This window comes from Paroedura picta, chromosome 11, assembly GCF_049243985.1.
Source record: "Paroedura picta isolate Pp20150507F chromosome 11, Ppicta_v3.0, whole genome shotgun sequence".
NCBI lineage: Eukaryota > Metazoa > Chordata > Lepidosauria > Squamata > Gekkonidae > Paroedura > Paroedura picta.
Genome location: NC_135379.1, coordinates 126,335 through 142,208, shown reverse-complemented (window position 1 = coordinate 142,208; position 15,874 = coordinate 126,335). Strand labels below are relative to the sequence as shown.

General features: G+C 57.5%; 2 protein-coding genes across 3 annotated transcripts; one reads left to right on the top strand and one right to left on the bottom strand.

Moving 5' to 3' along the window:
• Window positions 1-1,752: 1,752 nt before the first annotated feature.
• On the bottom strand, window positions 1,753-8,123 carry ABCF2 (ATP binding cassette subfamily F member 2). 2 transcript variants are annotated; one of them, XM_077302630.1, is made up of 15 exons: window positions 7,958-8,123; window positions 7,677-7,820; window positions 7,253-7,465; window positions 6,422-6,604; window positions 6,125-6,296; window positions 5,929-6,024; window positions 5,704-5,806; window positions 5,192-5,287; window positions 4,935-5,054; window positions 4,731-4,820; window positions 4,537-4,647; window positions 4,390-4,452; window positions 4,079-4,207; window positions 3,355-3,558; window positions 1,753-2,342 (listed from the first exon to the last, which is right to left on the bottom strand). In XM_077302630.1, exons 2-15 carry the CDS (start codon window positions 7,810-7,812, stop codon window positions 2,205-2,207), a joined length of 1,854 nt encoding a protein of 617 aa, XP_077158745.1. In that variant the 5' UTR covers window positions 7,813-7,820; window positions 7,958-8,123; the 3' UTR covers window positions 1,753-2,204. The 2 variants fall into 2 exon arrangements, with proteins under 2 accessions (XP_077158745.1, XP_077158746.1); XM_077302631.1 differs by lacking the exon at window positions 4,390-4,452.
• Window positions 8,124-8,222: 99 nt separating this feature from the next.
• On the top strand, window positions 8,223-15,612 carry CHPF2 (chondroitin polymerizing factor 2). The gene is made up of 4 exons (XM_077302629.1): window positions 8,223-8,750; window positions 9,408-9,972; window positions 11,191-11,373; window positions 14,271-15,612. Exons 1-4 carry the CDS (start codon window positions 8,488-8,490, stop codon window positions 15,540-15,542), a joined length of 2,283 nt encoding a protein of 760 aa, XP_077158744.1. The 5' UTR covers window positions 8,223-8,487; the 3' UTR covers window positions 15,543-15,612.
• Window positions 15,613-15,874: the final 262 nt, after the last annotated feature.

Below are 15,874 nucleotides of genomic sequence, written 5' to 3'. Positions count from 1 at the left end.
TCCAGTGGCCTGGGGGAGCCCCACCCTGCCACTGGCAGCCACTATTTTATCTTGGGGCCTCTGAGCGGTATACTGCTTCAGGAGTTCAGGATGCTCATGGCCTTGGTGGAGATGCCCGTAGCAGGGTGAACCTACCAGCCACTCAAGGGAAAAGGAGGGCAGCATGCCAGTGGGCACATCTGCCATGCAGGAGGCAACACAAGGGATTGCTCCTCCATGGGACAGCCACTGGCAAGGGGTCCTGATGCCCCACCAGTCTGTAGCTTGCCCTTTCAAGAGTGCCCTCTAATCTAAGGAGTGCACAAGGGGTGTGGTGCAGAAGGTGTCTTCCGACTCCCAGCCATGTGACTATCACCATATATGGATTTTTTTGCACACAGGACGGGGAAGTAAGACATTACCCCCTCCCCACCATAAGCCACTTGCTAAACAGACAGGCAGGGTCCACACTTTGTGCTCACTTAGAATAACCCAAAGGTATATGCAGGCGTGTGTGCACTTGGCACAGGGAGAGAAGAATTGCATGCTTTTTTATTGACACCTAAGAGCAGCTCTGTAACTGCAGCACAGTCATGCATCCCGGCCAGCACCATATGCCATGCCAGGTCAACCTAATGGCTCTGGAAGTCATTTCTATAAGCTCTGGGGCCCTTGCCTACTGTTTCACATAGCACTGATGTCCAGGACTTAGCTTCAAGTGGGTAGCCATGTTTGTCTGTTGAAGAGTGCTTGCACTCAAAAGCTCACGCTCTGAATAAATCTTTGCTGGTCTTAAAAGTGCCACTGGATGAGGACTTGGCTGTTATCCGTACCTTGGGCTATACTACTAGCCCCAGATCTCCCCAAGGCCTAACCCTGTCCAGAAAAACTTCCTGGGGGCAAGGCTCAGCATCCTTTTTGGCACAGTTTAGCGTGCAAGGGAGAAGGGACACCAGGTGACCCAAGACCTAGCTCTCTCACCCTTTCCCCCAGTGAAACCACCAGTGGCAGATGGCTTCTACCAACACTAGGAGCAAGGTCTTTCCTCAGAGGAGCTCAAATGTAGCCAAAGAAGCTGAATGTTCTTGCCACAGAAAAGCAGCAGGGTAGGAGTTCCCAAAACAGGATGGGTAAAGATGAAACAATGCCCCCAACCACCCACACCCTTACAAGCCCATCCTTCGCAAGGCCAGACTCTTCCCCCGCCCCATTCTGAGTCCGCTGACAAGGGGCAACTTGGTTTAGGATCAATTGTGTGGCAAGACACTCCCATAGGCCAGCTGTGCCACCCTGTCTAGGCAGGCTGGTGAACTGCACCTCTCAGGGGGCCCAAGAAGATGCTGCAGCCTGCCTCGCTCCTGAGGCTTGTCAAGGGGACCTGCCTCTAGGGCCAGGTTCATTGGCTTCCTATGGTGTTGCTAGCCCTCCCTCCCCTGAGGTGCTCACAGAGACACAGGTTCTGGGAACAGCCTATGAAATGAGACACAACTGCAGGTAGCAATTTCAGAGGGGTCTTTCATAGCCCACAGATGATCCGGCTTCAGAGTTCCACATGGCCTGCAAGGAACAGGTTGAATAGCTAAAAACACTGAAATCATGATGTGGGAGGTAATTATGGCACTGCAAGGAACAGGTTTCATACAAAGGTTGAACGGGTAGAAATGGCACCACGTATACTGTTTCTCCCTGTGTGCTTCTATAGACCTTTATAGGCTAGACTGGGAAAGTGAGTACTCAGGGAACCTGGGAAAGGAGAAGGGGCCAAGCAGCAGGGTCTTTTCCCTCTGTCTTTATTGACTAGTCATGCCTCAGGCAGGCCTGGCAGATATAGTGATAAATACTTGTTAAAAATCCACGGAGGCCCCGGACAGTGGAGTCCAGAGACTGCAGCAGAAAGCCAGGTGCTCCGTACCCAAACAGCAACAAGCGCAAGGTAGGCTGTTTCACACACACCGAAAAGGACAGGAAAGGCCTGAAGGCCAGCAGAATGGGCATCCAACTGCACAGGCCAACGGGGGGGATGCAGTCAGCAAGGCCCTGGAGTTGGACGGTTGGCAGAGGGAAGGTGGCCCGAGGGCTCAGTGAGGAGCGATCAAGGAAGCGGCTGTAGTTGGGCCTCAAGAAGACTAGGAGCCATAGTCTGTTCCTGCTCTGGCTTCAGGTTTGGTTGGCCGGGCCAGAGGCTTGCCCTAGTCTCCAGATGGCCCCGGCCAGTCCAGCCACACTCACACGTTGTGGGTCCTCTTGGTTAGCTGTGGCTCTTCCCCCACCAGTTTGGACTTCAGGTGCTCCTTGTAGGAAAGGATGTCTCCTGGCCACTTGGTGATGGTCTGCTTCTCACACACCCAAATCTCCTGAGCAACCTGGAGGAGGACACAGGAGGACACAACCATGAGGGGCTGCTCCTCACAGAAGGCACTATCCGCATTCAGTATGGGCTATTTCAATATCCTCCAGGTGGGTAATGGGGGCGCAGGGAGCAGAGTTGGGGAAAAGGCTCTCAGTGGGAGGCAGCCCTGCAAATATCCTGCCCCCGTGCTCATTAGGGCCTTAAGTTTAAGAAGGAGCATTTTGCACGGTGCGCAGAAGCAGATGGGCAGCACTCGGGCGACACAATAACTGGGCTGCAAGACTTACATTGGCTGCCCGCCCATTTCTGGGCATGGTTCAAAGAAAGGGCAAAGCTTTGGTGGAGAATCCAGTCCCTGCTTGCTCCTGGAGTTGTTTGGCCAGACTACACTACCTCCCCAGCACGTTTTACCCCCACCAGCCACTTGTGGAGAGGAAAGGTCCGCAGGATGGCCACCTCAACCAAGAACTGCTCCTCTGAGATCTCCCCTCTAGGGTGAAGCAGCACTCTTGGGTGCTTCAGCCCAAAAGAGTACTGGTCGAAGCAGCCCAAGAGTACACCCAGTCCCAGAATATCCAACTCGGTCCCCTTGAGAGTGGAACACACTTGTGTGTCACATTCTTGAGCAAGGCACTAGCCCTAATCTTGAAAGTTCTATAAGACCTGAGGCCAGGACAGCTGAAGGACCACCTGGTCTTCTATGAACCCACCTGTCTCTTCCTGCATCTTCTGGAGGCCACCTGAGAGGAGATCGCTGGGGTAGCCTCAGCCATGGCTTCTGGAGTAGTGGCTTCAAAGCTCTGAGAATTCTTCCCAGCCACTGCAGCCTTTTTTTTCCAGCATTTGATTATGAACTGCTACTGGCCTTTCTACCTGGTCATGGCACATCTATTTGCCCACTGACGTTTTATTAACTTGAATAGTTTTATGTATTTTATGTTTCAAGTGCTGTTTAAGTCCTGAAACATTTAAGTGTCTGGGCGAGAAAGCAGTACTCCCCCCTGCATTCCTGCCCCGCCCCTGACCTGCTGGATGAGTCGGAAGTCATGGCTGACGAGCATCACACCCCCCCCGAAGTCGTTGATGGCGTCGGCCACAGCATCAATGGTCTCGATGTCCAGGTGGTTAGTCGGCTCATCCAAGAACAGCATGTGTGGGTTTTGCCAGGCCAGCCACGCAAAGCACACGCGGCACTTCTGACCGTCTGACAGGTTCCGGATCGGGCTGACCTGCCGGGCAAGGACATGGCTGCAATGCTGGGGATGGGACACCATAACAAGCAGCCCCCACCCCCTCCAGGAGCCGAGCCAGAGCCCTGCCACCGAGAAGTCCACCTCTGGCCAGACATCTGCAAAGGGGCTGCAAAATCGGACCTGATCCTTGGGCCGGGGTCCCTCTTGGCAACTTGAGAGAACAGCCCCCCTCCGCCCCAACAGCAAAACAGGCAAGCTGCCACTGGCTCATTTCAGGGCTGAAGCCTTCCTGCTTCTTTCTCTCCAACTGCCCCCCAACCCCCCGACCCACACCACCTGCACAAAGGGGAGGAACAAACACCCATAAAAGTGGAAGTTTTTAAGCAGGAAGCAAAATTGGAACCTCAAGGCTCTGCCTCAGTTTCCTTGGGGCTGCCCCAGCTCCACCTCAAGAGCCATCAGGAAATACTCTCCTGCTGCCAGAGCCTGACAGAAGCTGGGTGGTCCAGAGGATCCAGGGGGATTATCCCTCCCCCTTTCCCACCCAGCCACCCACCTGCTGCTTCCCTGTCAGCCCATAGCGGCCAATTATCTTGCGCATCTCCTCCTTCTCTTTGATCTCCGGGTAGCACTTCATCATGTACTCCAGAGGAGAAAGGTCCAAGTCCAGCTGCTCTTGCAAGTGCTGCAGGAAAGAAAGAAAGAAAGAGGGGTGATGTCCCCTGCAGACACAGGGGAAGGCGGAGCAGTAGGCCCTGAAAGCCACAGCTGGTCTGGTGCCTTCCTAAGCAAAATCTCCTCCCCCCCTCCCCCAGCTGAAAGCCATTTCCCTTCCCACCCCCACCCACAAAGGCTCCCCAACAACACCTGGTGGTATCTGCCGATCTTGACATGTGAGTGTTTGCGGATCATACCATCTGTGGGCAGAAGCTGGTAAGGAGAAAGGAGGCCAGTGAGCACGGAAACCCAGGCGGGGGGCAGCCAGCTCCCCATACCCCTCTGAAGGGCACTCACCTCCCCTGTGAGAAGCTTGAGTAGTGTGGACTTCCCGGCTCCATTGGGTCCCACGAGGGCCACCCGTGTGTCCAGATCAATCCCAAACTCCAGGTTGGTGTAAATCCAAGGCTAAAGCCAGAGAAATGCAGGCTAGAGTGTGTCTCCTCCTGGGGAGATACTACTTGCCTGCCACCCCTGCCACTCCCACTCACCCCGTTCTGGCTGTATCGAAAGCTCACATTCTGCACCATGATGACTGGTGGGGGGATCTTCCCACAGGAGGGGAAATAAAACGAGAGCGTCTGGCAACAGACAGGAAAAACAAAAAGGACAGCCCTGTGAGATTCCTGCCTGTTCCTGGGGAGCTGGACCCCAACTTCCCTTCTCCCGTCCTCCAGCATCTCAGGCTGCCCTACCTTGTCGCTAATCACCCGTTCGGTCAGCCCCGATGCCATCATCTTCTGGAGCGTCTTCTCTTTGCTCTGGGCCTGGCGGGCTAACTTGGCGCTGCCGTGACCAAAGCGTGCTATGTAGTTCTGGGGCAAGTCAAAGACTCTTGTTGGTGCAACAGCCAACCACACCAGGGCTGCCCAATGCAACAAAAGGGCACCCTCCCCCACCCTAGTAGGCACTAACGGTTGTGTCTCTCTGCAGGTGACAACTGGGGCTCTACCTTCATGTGAGCAATCTGGTCCTGCTCCCAATGAAACCTCTTCATCTGGTTCTCCTCCAGCTCCAGGCGGGTCTTGACGTACTGGTCATAGTTGCCCTGAACAGGGAGAAGCAGGAACCAATTTTCAACCCTCTGGGACACATCCCCCACATACGGTGTGGGATTCCACTCCTGGCCAGACCCCAGCCGCAGGCTCAGGGACAAGGGCCTGCACTCCAGCCCCACAGCCAGGAGAGCCAGAGAGCCAGTTTGGTGTAGTTGTTAGGAGTGCAACTTCTAATCTGGTGAGCTGGGTTTGATTCTGCACTCCCCCACATGCAGCCAGCTGGGTGACCCTCAGCTCGCCACAGCACTGATAAGGCTGTTCTGACTGAGCAGTAATATCAGGGCTCTCTCAGCCTCAACCACCTCACAGAGTGTAGTCTGTTATGGGGAAAGAAAGGGAAGGCGAATGTAAGCCGCTTCAGGTAGAGAAAAGCAGCATATAAGAACCAACTCTTCTTCAGGCTCACCGTGTAGTACTTGAGCTTGCGGTTGTGCATGTGAATGATGTTGGTGCACACCCCATTCAGGAAGTCCTGGGAGTGTGAGATCAACACGAGGATGCGCTTGAACCTGCAAAACCAAGGCCATCCTGAGGAGATGCATCCATTTGGAAAACCCGAGAGGGGGTGTGGGGAAGGGGCCTGCTCTGGAACTCTCCCCAGAGCCCCCTTGCCCCCATGGCTGTCACTTACGTCTTCAGCTCCTCCTCCAGCCACACACAGGCGTCCAGGTCCAGGTGGTTTGTGGGCTCATCCAGGAGCAGCATGAATGGCCGGATGAACAATGCCCTATGGAAGACAGCGGGCAGCAGCTAGGACAGAGTCCTTCCCAGGGGTGGGGGGCAGAGAGAAAAAGCAGCCCCCCCCAGCTGCTTGCTTGCCTGCCTACCTGGCGAGAGCCACCCGCATCCGCCAGCCCCCACTGAAGTCCTTCAGCTTCTTTCTCTGCATGAGGGGGGTGAAGCCCAGGCCGTGGAGGATCCGGGAGGCACGGGTCTCGGCCTTGTCAGCATCCAGCTCTTCCAGGCGCTCGTACAGCTCCATAAGCTTCTCGCATTCCGCTTTGCAAGGCAGGGAGGAAAATACCAGTTGGAGTCTGCCTCTGCAGGGGCTCCCACTGTCCTCTTGAGAAACCACTGCCTCCCACTGCAAGCACCCCCTCCTCTGGGGCAGCCTAGGCCGTTACCGTCCTCGTGAGCAAGCCGTTCGGCTTCTCGCTCCAGCATGGCCCTTTCTGTGTCCACCTCCATGACGCACTGCAAGGGTGTCTTCTCACTGGATGGCATCTCCCGCGTTAGGTGGTAGATGTCTATGTGTTCCGGGATGGGGACTTCCCGCTTCCCAATGGCAGACAGAAGCATGGACTTTCCTAGAGAGACCCAAAAGAGGTCCTGCTAGAGCGGAGCAGTCTTTGTGGTACCAGGATGGATGGGGAGTTGCGAGAGCAGCCTTCAATCAAGGATGGGAGGGAGGAGTTTAAAGAGCAATTATTTATTTATTTATTCAATTTCTAGGGTGTTGCTCCTGGCCTGCTAGTTAGTGGCAGCTTACAATGTAAAAGTACAATACAGTAATAAAACTACATCCCCCTCCCCCACATCCCCGTGCCAGTCATCCCCCACACCCCCGACTGCTATGTACCTGGGGAATATAATCCTTAGGTGTATCGGAGCAGGGGCCAAGATCTTCCTTCTGCCTGCAGAAAGAGCTCTATCTTGCAGGCTCTGCAGAACCACATTAGTTCTGTTAAGGCCCTCAGCTTCTGGGAGCTCATTCCACCAGGCAGGGGTCAGGGCCGAAAAAGCACTGGCCCTGGTTAAGGCTAGGCTACCCTCAGACAGTAGAAACTGCTGGGCACCTCACCTGGGGATAGCAAGGTTATATGGTGTTCCCACCCTGCAACACAGAGCACCCTGTGAGCCGATACCCCTGCATGGAACAAGCAGTTGTGAGCAGGCCAGCCACGCACTCCGCATGAGCAGTCCTGAGATGGTAAGCAGCCCAAAGTGCCATTCACCTGTGCCATTCAGGCCAATGAGGCCGTAGCGCCGCCCAGAATTAAGCTCCAGCTTGGTGTCGCTCAGCAGCTCCTGCCCATGAAAGGTGAGTGAAAGGCTGATGATGTGGACATCGGTGCTGTTAGGGTGGGAGGCCAGGGCTCCTGTCACAGCCCGGGCAGCCGCCTTCTTCAGCTCAAACTCCTCCAAGGCCTTGGCCGCGGCATCCACCTCTGCAAGGGCGGGGTAGATCATTAGGGGGGGGTAGGCGAACCCAGGGCGGCTCGACTCTGCACCGCCCCAGCGGGAAGGGCGCCTTCCGGGCACTCGCCTGTCTCCCCTCCCCCCGTCAGCACGGCCAGGCCCGGCCCGCAGCGGTTAGTTCCGCCGTCAGGGGCAGCTGGGCCGACCGTCCGTCCTGCCTGGGCTGCTGCTGCTGCTCACCGGCGTCGGCCGAGTCGCGCTTGAGTTCCAGCAGATCGGGCTCGCCGTTCTCCTCGGGGCCGCGCTTGGGCCGCTGGCGCGCCTTGGCCGCCTCCTTCTTCTTGGCCGCCTTTTTCTTGGCCAGGTCCGACGGCATCGCCGCTCCTGGGGGAGGGGGAGGGCGAGGGGGGGCGGGGCGGAAGGGGGGCGCTGCCGTCAGCCGCAGGCCCGGAGAAAGGGTTGCCCCGTGCCCCCTCCCTCCCTCCCTCCCTCCCTCCCTCCCTCCCTCCGGCCTCCCTCACCGGGTTGTTGCTGCGCTCCTTGGCGGCGACGGCGCTTGCTTGCTTACTTCCTCCGACCGTCCCCTGCCCGCCTGCCTGCCGTCCGTCCGCTCCGGGCTCCGGCGCACTTTCTCGGCTGTCGCAACAGAACAGCTGCGGCCGCGTGCGCACGCCCCGCCCCCCGGCGCCGCCGCCAATTAACGCCTGCGACGTCAGCGCACGCCGGGCCCCGAGCGCCGCTGGGAGGACGAGTCCCGCGCGCTCCACACGCAGGCCCGCCCAGGCCCAGGCCGCGGCACGCCGGGAAATGGAGTCCGCCTCCCGCCGGGGCCCACGGGCTTGCTTGGCGGCGGCACGCAAAGCGCGTCCCCTCCCGCCGACGGGCTAGCCGTGTGAACGCGGCGCGTGTCTGCAGAGCGGGCGACACGCGTGTTAGGCGGTCCCGCATCCGACCCCACGGGGCCCGCGCCCCACCCGGGGGCTGCTGTCGCCGGGACTGCGGGTCCGCGGTGGCTTGCCTGCCTGCCTGCCGGCCGGCCGGGAGAAGAGCCATGCGGGCGGCGGGGCTGCTGGCCTCCCTGCGGGCGGCGCTGCCCCTGCTGCTGGGCCTGTCCCTCGGCTGCAGCCTCAGCCTCCTGCGCGTCTCCTGGAGCCAGGGCGGGGACGCCGACGACGCCTGCCCCGACCCCGCCACGGGCGGCCGAGGAAGCCGCGGGGCCGCCGCTGGGCGGCCGGGGCCCTTGGCGGAAGACTTCCGCCCCCGCATCGTGCCCTACGCCCGCGACCCCAGCAAGCCGCACAAGAAGGTGCTTCGGTAAGTCAGAGAGAGGAGGGGGGGGGGGCAACCGCGCTCCTTCCTCCCGGGCCTGGCGCTCTGGCAGGAGCCCTGCAAGGTAGGCCACCCTCACCTCTAGATACTGGGGGGGGGGGGGTAGGGGGACCCGCTTGTGGCTCTCTCACCGCTTCCTCCTTGCTGCTTCTGCTAATTTCCCAAGGTCGTCGCCTGAGCAGGGCAGTGGGGGTGCCAAGCACCTTTGGCTCTCTCCTCTGGATCCCCTATGGGGATGGGGGTGGTTGGGCCCCTTTCAGCTCCCGCTTATGAAAGGGGAGGCAGGTAGGTGCTGGGACAGCTCAGCACAAACGCCCAAGAGGATGCAAAGGCAGATGAAGGGCCCTCTCTTCCCGGTGAGTTCTCTCTAGGATCTCTTTGTTGCCAGCAGAAAGTGTAAGGTCTGTTAGCCTGCTGTCAAAGCAAGGCCCCTGTTGGCTTGCCGCTTGACTGGAGCTGGTCTGTGTTGAGGCCCAGGGGCCACCATTGCATCCTGGCCCGATTGCCGTCTTCCAACTGAACAGCTTAAGCAGGTTGTCTCCCTCCTGCCAGCCATCTGACTGATTTCAATCCTGGGGGCAGAAGGGGCTGTTCTTCTTGGGACGGGAAGCCCCGAATGGGCCTTGCTCTCTTTCCCTGCAGGACACGGTATGTCCAGACGGAGCTGGGTTTCCGAGAGCGCCTCTTTGTGGCTGTGCTGAGTTCACGGGCTACCCTAAATACGCTGGCTGTGGCCATCAACAAGACGATAGCCCACCACTTCTCTCGCCTGACATACTTCACGGGTCTACGCAGCACCAAGGCTCCACACGGCATGACGCTGGTGTCCCATGGCGACGAGCGCCCCGTCTGGCTGATGTACGAGACAGTGCGCTACATCCACCAGCACATGGGGGGCGACTACGACTGGTTCTTCATCCTACAGGATGACACCTACATCCAGGCCGAGCGGGTCAAGGCCCTCGTTGGCCACCTCAGCATCAACCAGGACGTCTACCTGGGGCGGGTGGAGGAGTTCATTGGTGGGGAGGAGCGTGCCCGATACTGCCATGGGGGCTTTGGCTACCTGCTGTCCCGCAGCCTGCTGCTGAAGCTCTACCCCTACCTGGACAGCTGTCGCAACGAGATCCTCAGCGTGCGGCCGGACGAGTGGCTGGGGCGGTGCATCGTGGACTTCCTGGGCATCAGCTGCATTGCAGAGCTGCAGGTGCTTCCCCTGGTCAAAGGTCTGAGATGCTCAGGTGGGGCTGGGAGGCTGGACTCTCTTCTTGTACGTGGAGGCTGACTTGGTCCATTCTCTCCCCCCCCCCCAGTAGGCATCTGTATCCAAGCTTCCTGTATCCAAGCTTCAGGTGGGCTTCCTGAAAACTGGCTGCCAAAGCCCCTCTGCCTCTCCATGAATCTCTTTCCCTCAAACGGGTCTATTTCTGAGGACTCTTATCACAACAGCTAAGCAACAGGAGTTCTTTGTGCACAGAGCAAGCTCAGAGGGATGCTCAGTACTGGCAAGCACAGAGAGTTTGAGTGAGGGAGAAGGAGGACCCTATGAAGTTGGGGCGGGAGGCCCCACGCTGCCTGTGGCAGTCAGACTAGCCCAGCATCTTGTGACTTCTCCAAGTCTCATAGGTTGCTTGCAGCAGTGGCTTTTGCAGACTGCAGTGGGCTTCCTCGAGCTGGTTAATCAAAGGGTAGAGAACAGCTGGAGGCAGTGAGATGTTTGTTACTCCCAGCTCAGAATGGCCACATCAAAACCCCAAAATACCGCAAGACTCCAGCTGCCCTCCCATTGACTGGATCCATGTGTGCTGCAGTCATCCCTCAGAATTTTTTTTATTTATTTGGATTTTTATACCACCCATTCTTTGCAGCTCTGGGCGGTTTACATGGAACATTGTATAAATGAGGTTGCGAGATCCCATGCATGACTCCTAGAGGGGCAGTGACCCTGGACTTGGTTCTGAGTGGGGCTCCAGACCTGGTGCGGGGTTGTAAACATTGCCCCAATTGGGAACTGTGGCTGATTTGCCATTAAGTTCAATATTCATGTCAACAGAAATGATCTTACATTCCAAAAGATTAACATGGGATTTCAAAAGGGAGAACATTGTGAAAATGAAAGAGTTGGTTTTATACCCTGCTTTTCACTACCCGGAGTCTCACTACCTCCTCTTCCCACAACAGACACCCAGTGAGGCAGGTGGGGTTGAGAGAGTTCTGAGAGAACTGGGACTCGCCCAAGGTCAATGAGAGGACTAATTAGAAGAAAGTTAAAAGGGGAGACTTAAGAGTCAAATTCTCCACTGGCTTCAGGCCCAAATAGAATGCATTGTTCTAACCAGGAAAAGTACCACCAAGTACAAAAATGATGCCATAGAAGGCCAAGAGAGAGGGGGACCAAGTCTGTCTCTTTTCCGTCCCTGTGCAGGGCCAGCTTTACCTGACTTACGAGCTAGCCAAGAATGCTGACCCAGAGAAGGAAGAGGGGCAGAGCTTTTGGGGAGCCATGGCTGTGCACCCCATCACGGAGGCTTCCATCATGTATCGCCTGCAGAAGAGGTTCAGTGCGATTCAGCTGGAGGAGACATACCAAGAGATTGAACGACTGCAGGTAGAGGATGGGGCTGGGGCGGGGGCAGGGAAGACGGGGGGGACGCACAGAATGTGGCTGGGGGCGTGCGTCAATGGTGCACAGGGGTGCTTTTTGGAGGCACTCTCTGTTCTGAACCGTGTTGCTTCCACTCAGTGCTGTCTTAGGAAGGGGATTCAGAACTTGGGCTTGGGGTGCTGAGCTCAGGCCTGGTACCAGTTCTCTTTCCCAAGAGGGTCAACCTGAAACCTGGGAAACGCTCAGCAACGAAGGCGAAATGACTCTGGGCTGTGGGCATGCAGGTGGGAAGTGGGAAAGGACTCTGTGCTGGGTCTCCCACCCAATTAGGGTATATGAGGCTTAAATGAGGGTGGTGGGACCTGCTGGGATGAAGTCTGAGTGGTCTTTCATGGCTCTGACAGGAAGGAGCGCTTTGGCACCCCATTGCTGTGGTTCAGCGGCTTCCTCTCTTTCGGGGTTCTTCTGGAGGGGCTGTGGAGGTTACAACCACTTTTCCTTCCATGTGTGGTGGTCATCTTGCCTCTCCTGCTGCACAGCAGGATAGTCGTTCCTGCAAATTGGCTGCACACACCTCCATCCAGGTCACAACTTGCTCTACGCGGGCCTACCTTTGTCTTTGACCTGGAAATTACACGTGGTACAGAATGCAGCTGCCTGCATGGCATTTTACCACCTTCACCAGGTGAGGCTACTAGCGCTCTACCTGTCTGTGGGCTGCTTAGCTACAGTGATTCATGCAACGGTCACCTCCAGATTGGATTTCTATAATTTGCTCTACGTGGGTCTACATTTGTCCTTGACCCGAAAATTGCAACTGATGCAGAATGCATCTGCTAGGGTCCTCACAGATACACTTGGATGGCCCATATCCAGCCTGTGCTGAGGCAGCTGCGTCGGTTGCAGGTGTGGCCCGGATTAGGGTATTAGGGCCTTAAAGGGTTTCCACCTTTAAGGCCATTGGCAGTTTGTCACCTTATGCCCCCTATAGAGCTCTTCGCTCTGTGGGTGCTAACTTGCTGGAGATCCTGCCCCTAGGGAAGTGCGCCTGGCCTTGACCCAGGTCAGGGCCTTTTCGGTCCTGGCCCTGACCTGGTGGAATGAACTCCCAGGAGAGCTGAGGGCCCTGACAGGGTCATCAGAGTTCCACAGGGCCTATAAAATGGTGATCTTCTGACAGGTCTTTGGTAGATCAGGAAGCAACAGAGGCCCCTCTTCAGGCTATACTGTACCAATGGGCAAACCCCACACCCTGAGACGAATGTCTGTTCTAAGTAGGTGGGATGGGGGATGGTTTTATGCCTTTAACTAGAAATCAAGCTCATTTATAAAAATGGGCAGAGCAGAGGCAGGCAGGGCAGACCGCTCTCCACTCACTGGTAGGTGTTAGGGAAGCGTGGTGCCTGGCGGCCGCTTAGCCCATTGGCAACCAGCACGGGGGGAGGGGCTGGTGGGGGGACGGTGACGGAACCTGGCATGTGCTGGACTCCGTGCATGCCTGGTGTATCTCAGGGGGCCAGGGCAGGGGGTGGGGAGGGCGTGGGGGAGAGTAACCAGGCATGCGCGGAATTCTGCGCATGCGCGGAATTCTGTTTGGGGGTTTTCTGGCAGCCATGCAAGCCGCGCAGCCTGTCTGCGGCCGTGATAGCGAGCAGACGTCACGGGCGGCAAAGGAGTGGACCAGCAGAAGGGTAAGTAGGGGCGAGTTGGCGTGCGTGCGGTCGCAGAGAAGGGAGGACTAGAGGTGGGGTCTGGAAGTGTGGCGGGGTCAGGGGGGATCGGGGTATAAGGGGATGGGTGGGTTGATGGCCAGGGGTATGGGGGGGTGGGGAGTTGTAAGGAGGATGTTGGGGGGGAGAGGGCAACTGGGATCGTGGGGGTGATGCGTGGGAATGGGTGGGGCGGTTTCTAGAAGGGGGAAAGGCATGGCAAGCGGGGTCTTTGGGGGGCCGAGAGGTGGGTGGGTATTGTGGTGGGTGGCCCGTTGGGGGGGCTTACCTGTTCCGTGGCGGTAGCGGGAGGGCTCCTGGGCACGGCGGCAAGCACGGGCTGTGTGGGAGGCGTGTGGGGAGGGTCGGCAAGGCCCCCGCGGCCCCCGCTTGAGAGGCTCATGGCTGGACGGGCAGAAAGGAGCAGGGGCACCGTGTCCGCAACACGGTGGCCCTGCTCCTTTCCTGGGCTCCGTTTCCCTGGGTAAGGGCTGTGGCTCGCCGTCTTCGACGTGGCGGCCCTGCTCCTTTCCTGGTGGCGAATCATGTGGACGGGCAGTCCAGTGCGGGCCAAGTGGCCAATAGGTACTCGGAGGGGCCCAATCAGGAGTTCCTGATTGGGCCCCTCCAAGTTTTTATCACGGACAGGCCCTGCCCTTTCCCCGCCCACACAACCCTTAGGGCTTTATTTTATCCCCTCCGCGGAAGCGGTTAAAGATTTGTGTTTGTTTTATGGGGGTTGATGGGTGGATTTAGTGGGGTTTTATATGTAATTGTTACCCGCCACGAGTCTTCAGAGAATGGTGGGCTAAAAATGCAATGACACACACACACACAGACCCCACCCTCAGATATTTTTCTGCTGCCAACTTGGATGTTGTGATGTCTTGTCAGTAAGGAAGGTGGGAGGAAGGGAAAGGTGTTTGTATGCCCCTTTGAGACTTCATAGAATCACAGAATCATAGAGTTGGAAGGGGCCATACAGGCCATCTAGTCCAACCTCCTGCTCAACGCAGGATCAGCCCAAAGCATCATAAAGACTTCTTCAGGTAGTGAGAAGCAGGGTATACAAAACCTCTTTCTCTTCTTCCTCATGCACCAGCAGATGTGTTCCTTTCTAAGGTTCCATGTTTGCTTCCACACTGGCCCAGTGTTGGCTGTGGGCTGAACAGATCTGTTCTTTTCCGGCAGGTGCAGATCCGTAACCTAACCACGCTGATGCTGGCAGGCAAGAATGGCCTGTCATGGCCCGTGGGCATTAGCGCCCCCTTTGTGCCGAAGTCCCGCTTCGAGGTGATTGGCTGGGAGTATTTCACCGAGCAGCACTCGTTCTCCTGTCCTGGCGGGGCTCCCAAGTGCAAGCTGGTGGGAGCCAGCAAGGATGATGTGGGGGACATTCTGCAGGTGGCGCTCGAGCAGCTCAACCGTCGCTATCAACCGCGACTGCGCTTCCGTAAGCAGCAACTGCTGAATGGGTACCGCCGCTTTGACCCAACGCGAGGCATGGAATACCAGCTGGACCTGCTGCTGGAGGCCACCACCCAGAAGGGCCATGGGCGCCTGCTGGCCAAGCGTGTGAGTCTGCTGCGTCCCCTCAGCAAAGTGGAGCTCATCCCCATGCCGTACGTGACAGAGGCCACGCGGGTGCAGCTAGTGCTGCCCCTTACTGCACAAGAACGGGACTTTGTGGGCAACTTCCTTGACACGTTTGCCATGAATGTCCTGGACACACATGACAATGCCTGGCTCCTGCTGCTCTTCATCTATGACCCATATGACGCCCAGCGGGTCAGCCAGGTGGACATCTTTGCAGGGGTCAAGGCCATGGTGGCTGAGCTGGAGAAGCGATATGCAGACGTGAAGATTCCCTGGGTCAGCGTCAAGACAGAGGTGCCTTCCCAGGTGAAGCTGATGGACATGGTCTCCAAGAAGCATCCTGTCGATACCCTCTTCTTCCTGGTCAGTGTTTGGACAGAGGTGACGGGTGAGGTCTTGAACCACTGCCGTATGAATGCCATCATCAGCTGGCAGGTCTTCTTCCCGGTGCACTTCCAAGAGTTCAACCCAGTGCTGACCTACGGAGGTGAGCAAGCGGCCGCCTCCTCCTCCTCCAGCACAGACTTCCTGCAGGACGGACACTTTGACCGGCATGTATTTGCTGAGGCCTGCTTCTATAATGCAGACTACATGGCTGCGCGCACCAAGCTGGCTGCAGACCTCCTGGACCGGGAGGAAGGGCTGGAGGGGCTGGAGGTCCTTGATGTCTTCCTTCGCCACTCGGAGCTCCACCTCTTCCGGGCTGTGGAACCGGGGCTGGTGCAGAAATATGCGTTGAGGAGCTGCGACCCAAGGCTGCGCGAGGAGCTCTATCACCACTGCATCCTCAGCAACCTAGAGGGGCTAGCCTCCCGCTCCCACCTGGCCAGGGCCCTCCTAGAGCAAGAACAAGCCAACAGCACCTGAAGAGCCGGGGAAGGGAAGGGGGAAAGGTTTTTTAAACAAGAAAAACAATTAAAACGAGGCCTGGACCCTGGTCGGCACCCCTCCCATGTCTCTTTTCTGGCTGGGGGCGGAGACAGGACTGGGGCTCGGGGGCTTCATGCGACCCCCCCCCCCCCCCAAGCTGGCAGTGGCACTGTGCTCATGTATAGTGCTGGGCCATATCTCTTGGCCATGAGTTTTTGTTCTGAATTGCATCCACCTGCTATTTTTAACCAGAGGCAGCAACTTAGGAACCCCGGGGGCCTATTTTGCCGAGCCCCTTCCCAAAGGCAGCTGGCTGGCTGGCAGGTGCC

What these genes read in the sequence shown, in the direction of transcription:
- ABCF2 (XM_077302630.1), bottom strand. Translation starts at nt 7,812, where the DNA reads ATGCCGTCGGACCTGGCCAAGAAAAAGGCGGCCAAGAAGAAGGAGGCG. An exon ending in ACGGCTTGCTCACGAGGACG is followed by an intron (nt 6,297 to 6,421) that starts GTAACGGCCTAG and finishes TGCCTTGCAAAG; the next exon opens with CGGAATGCGAGAAGCTTATG. An exon ending in ACCAGATTGCTCACATGAAG is followed by an intron (nt 5,055 to 5,191) that starts GTAGAGCCCCAG and finishes GACTTGCCCCAG; the next exon opens with AACTACATAGCACGCTTTGG.
- CHPF2 (XM_077302629.1), top strand. Translation starts at nt 8,488, where the DNA reads ATGCGGGCGGCGGGGCTGCTGGCCTCCCTGCGGGCGGCGCTGCCCCTG. An exon ending in GCTGCATTGCAGAGCTGCAG is followed by an intron (nt 9,973 to 11,190) that starts GTGCTTCCCCTG and finishes GTCCCTGTGCAG; the next exon opens with GGCCAGCTTTACCTGACTTA. An exon ending in AAGAGATTGAACGACTGCAG is followed by an intron (nt 11,374 to 14,270) that starts GTAGAGGATGGG and finishes CTTTTCCGGCAG; the next exon opens with GTGCAGATCCGTAACCTAAC.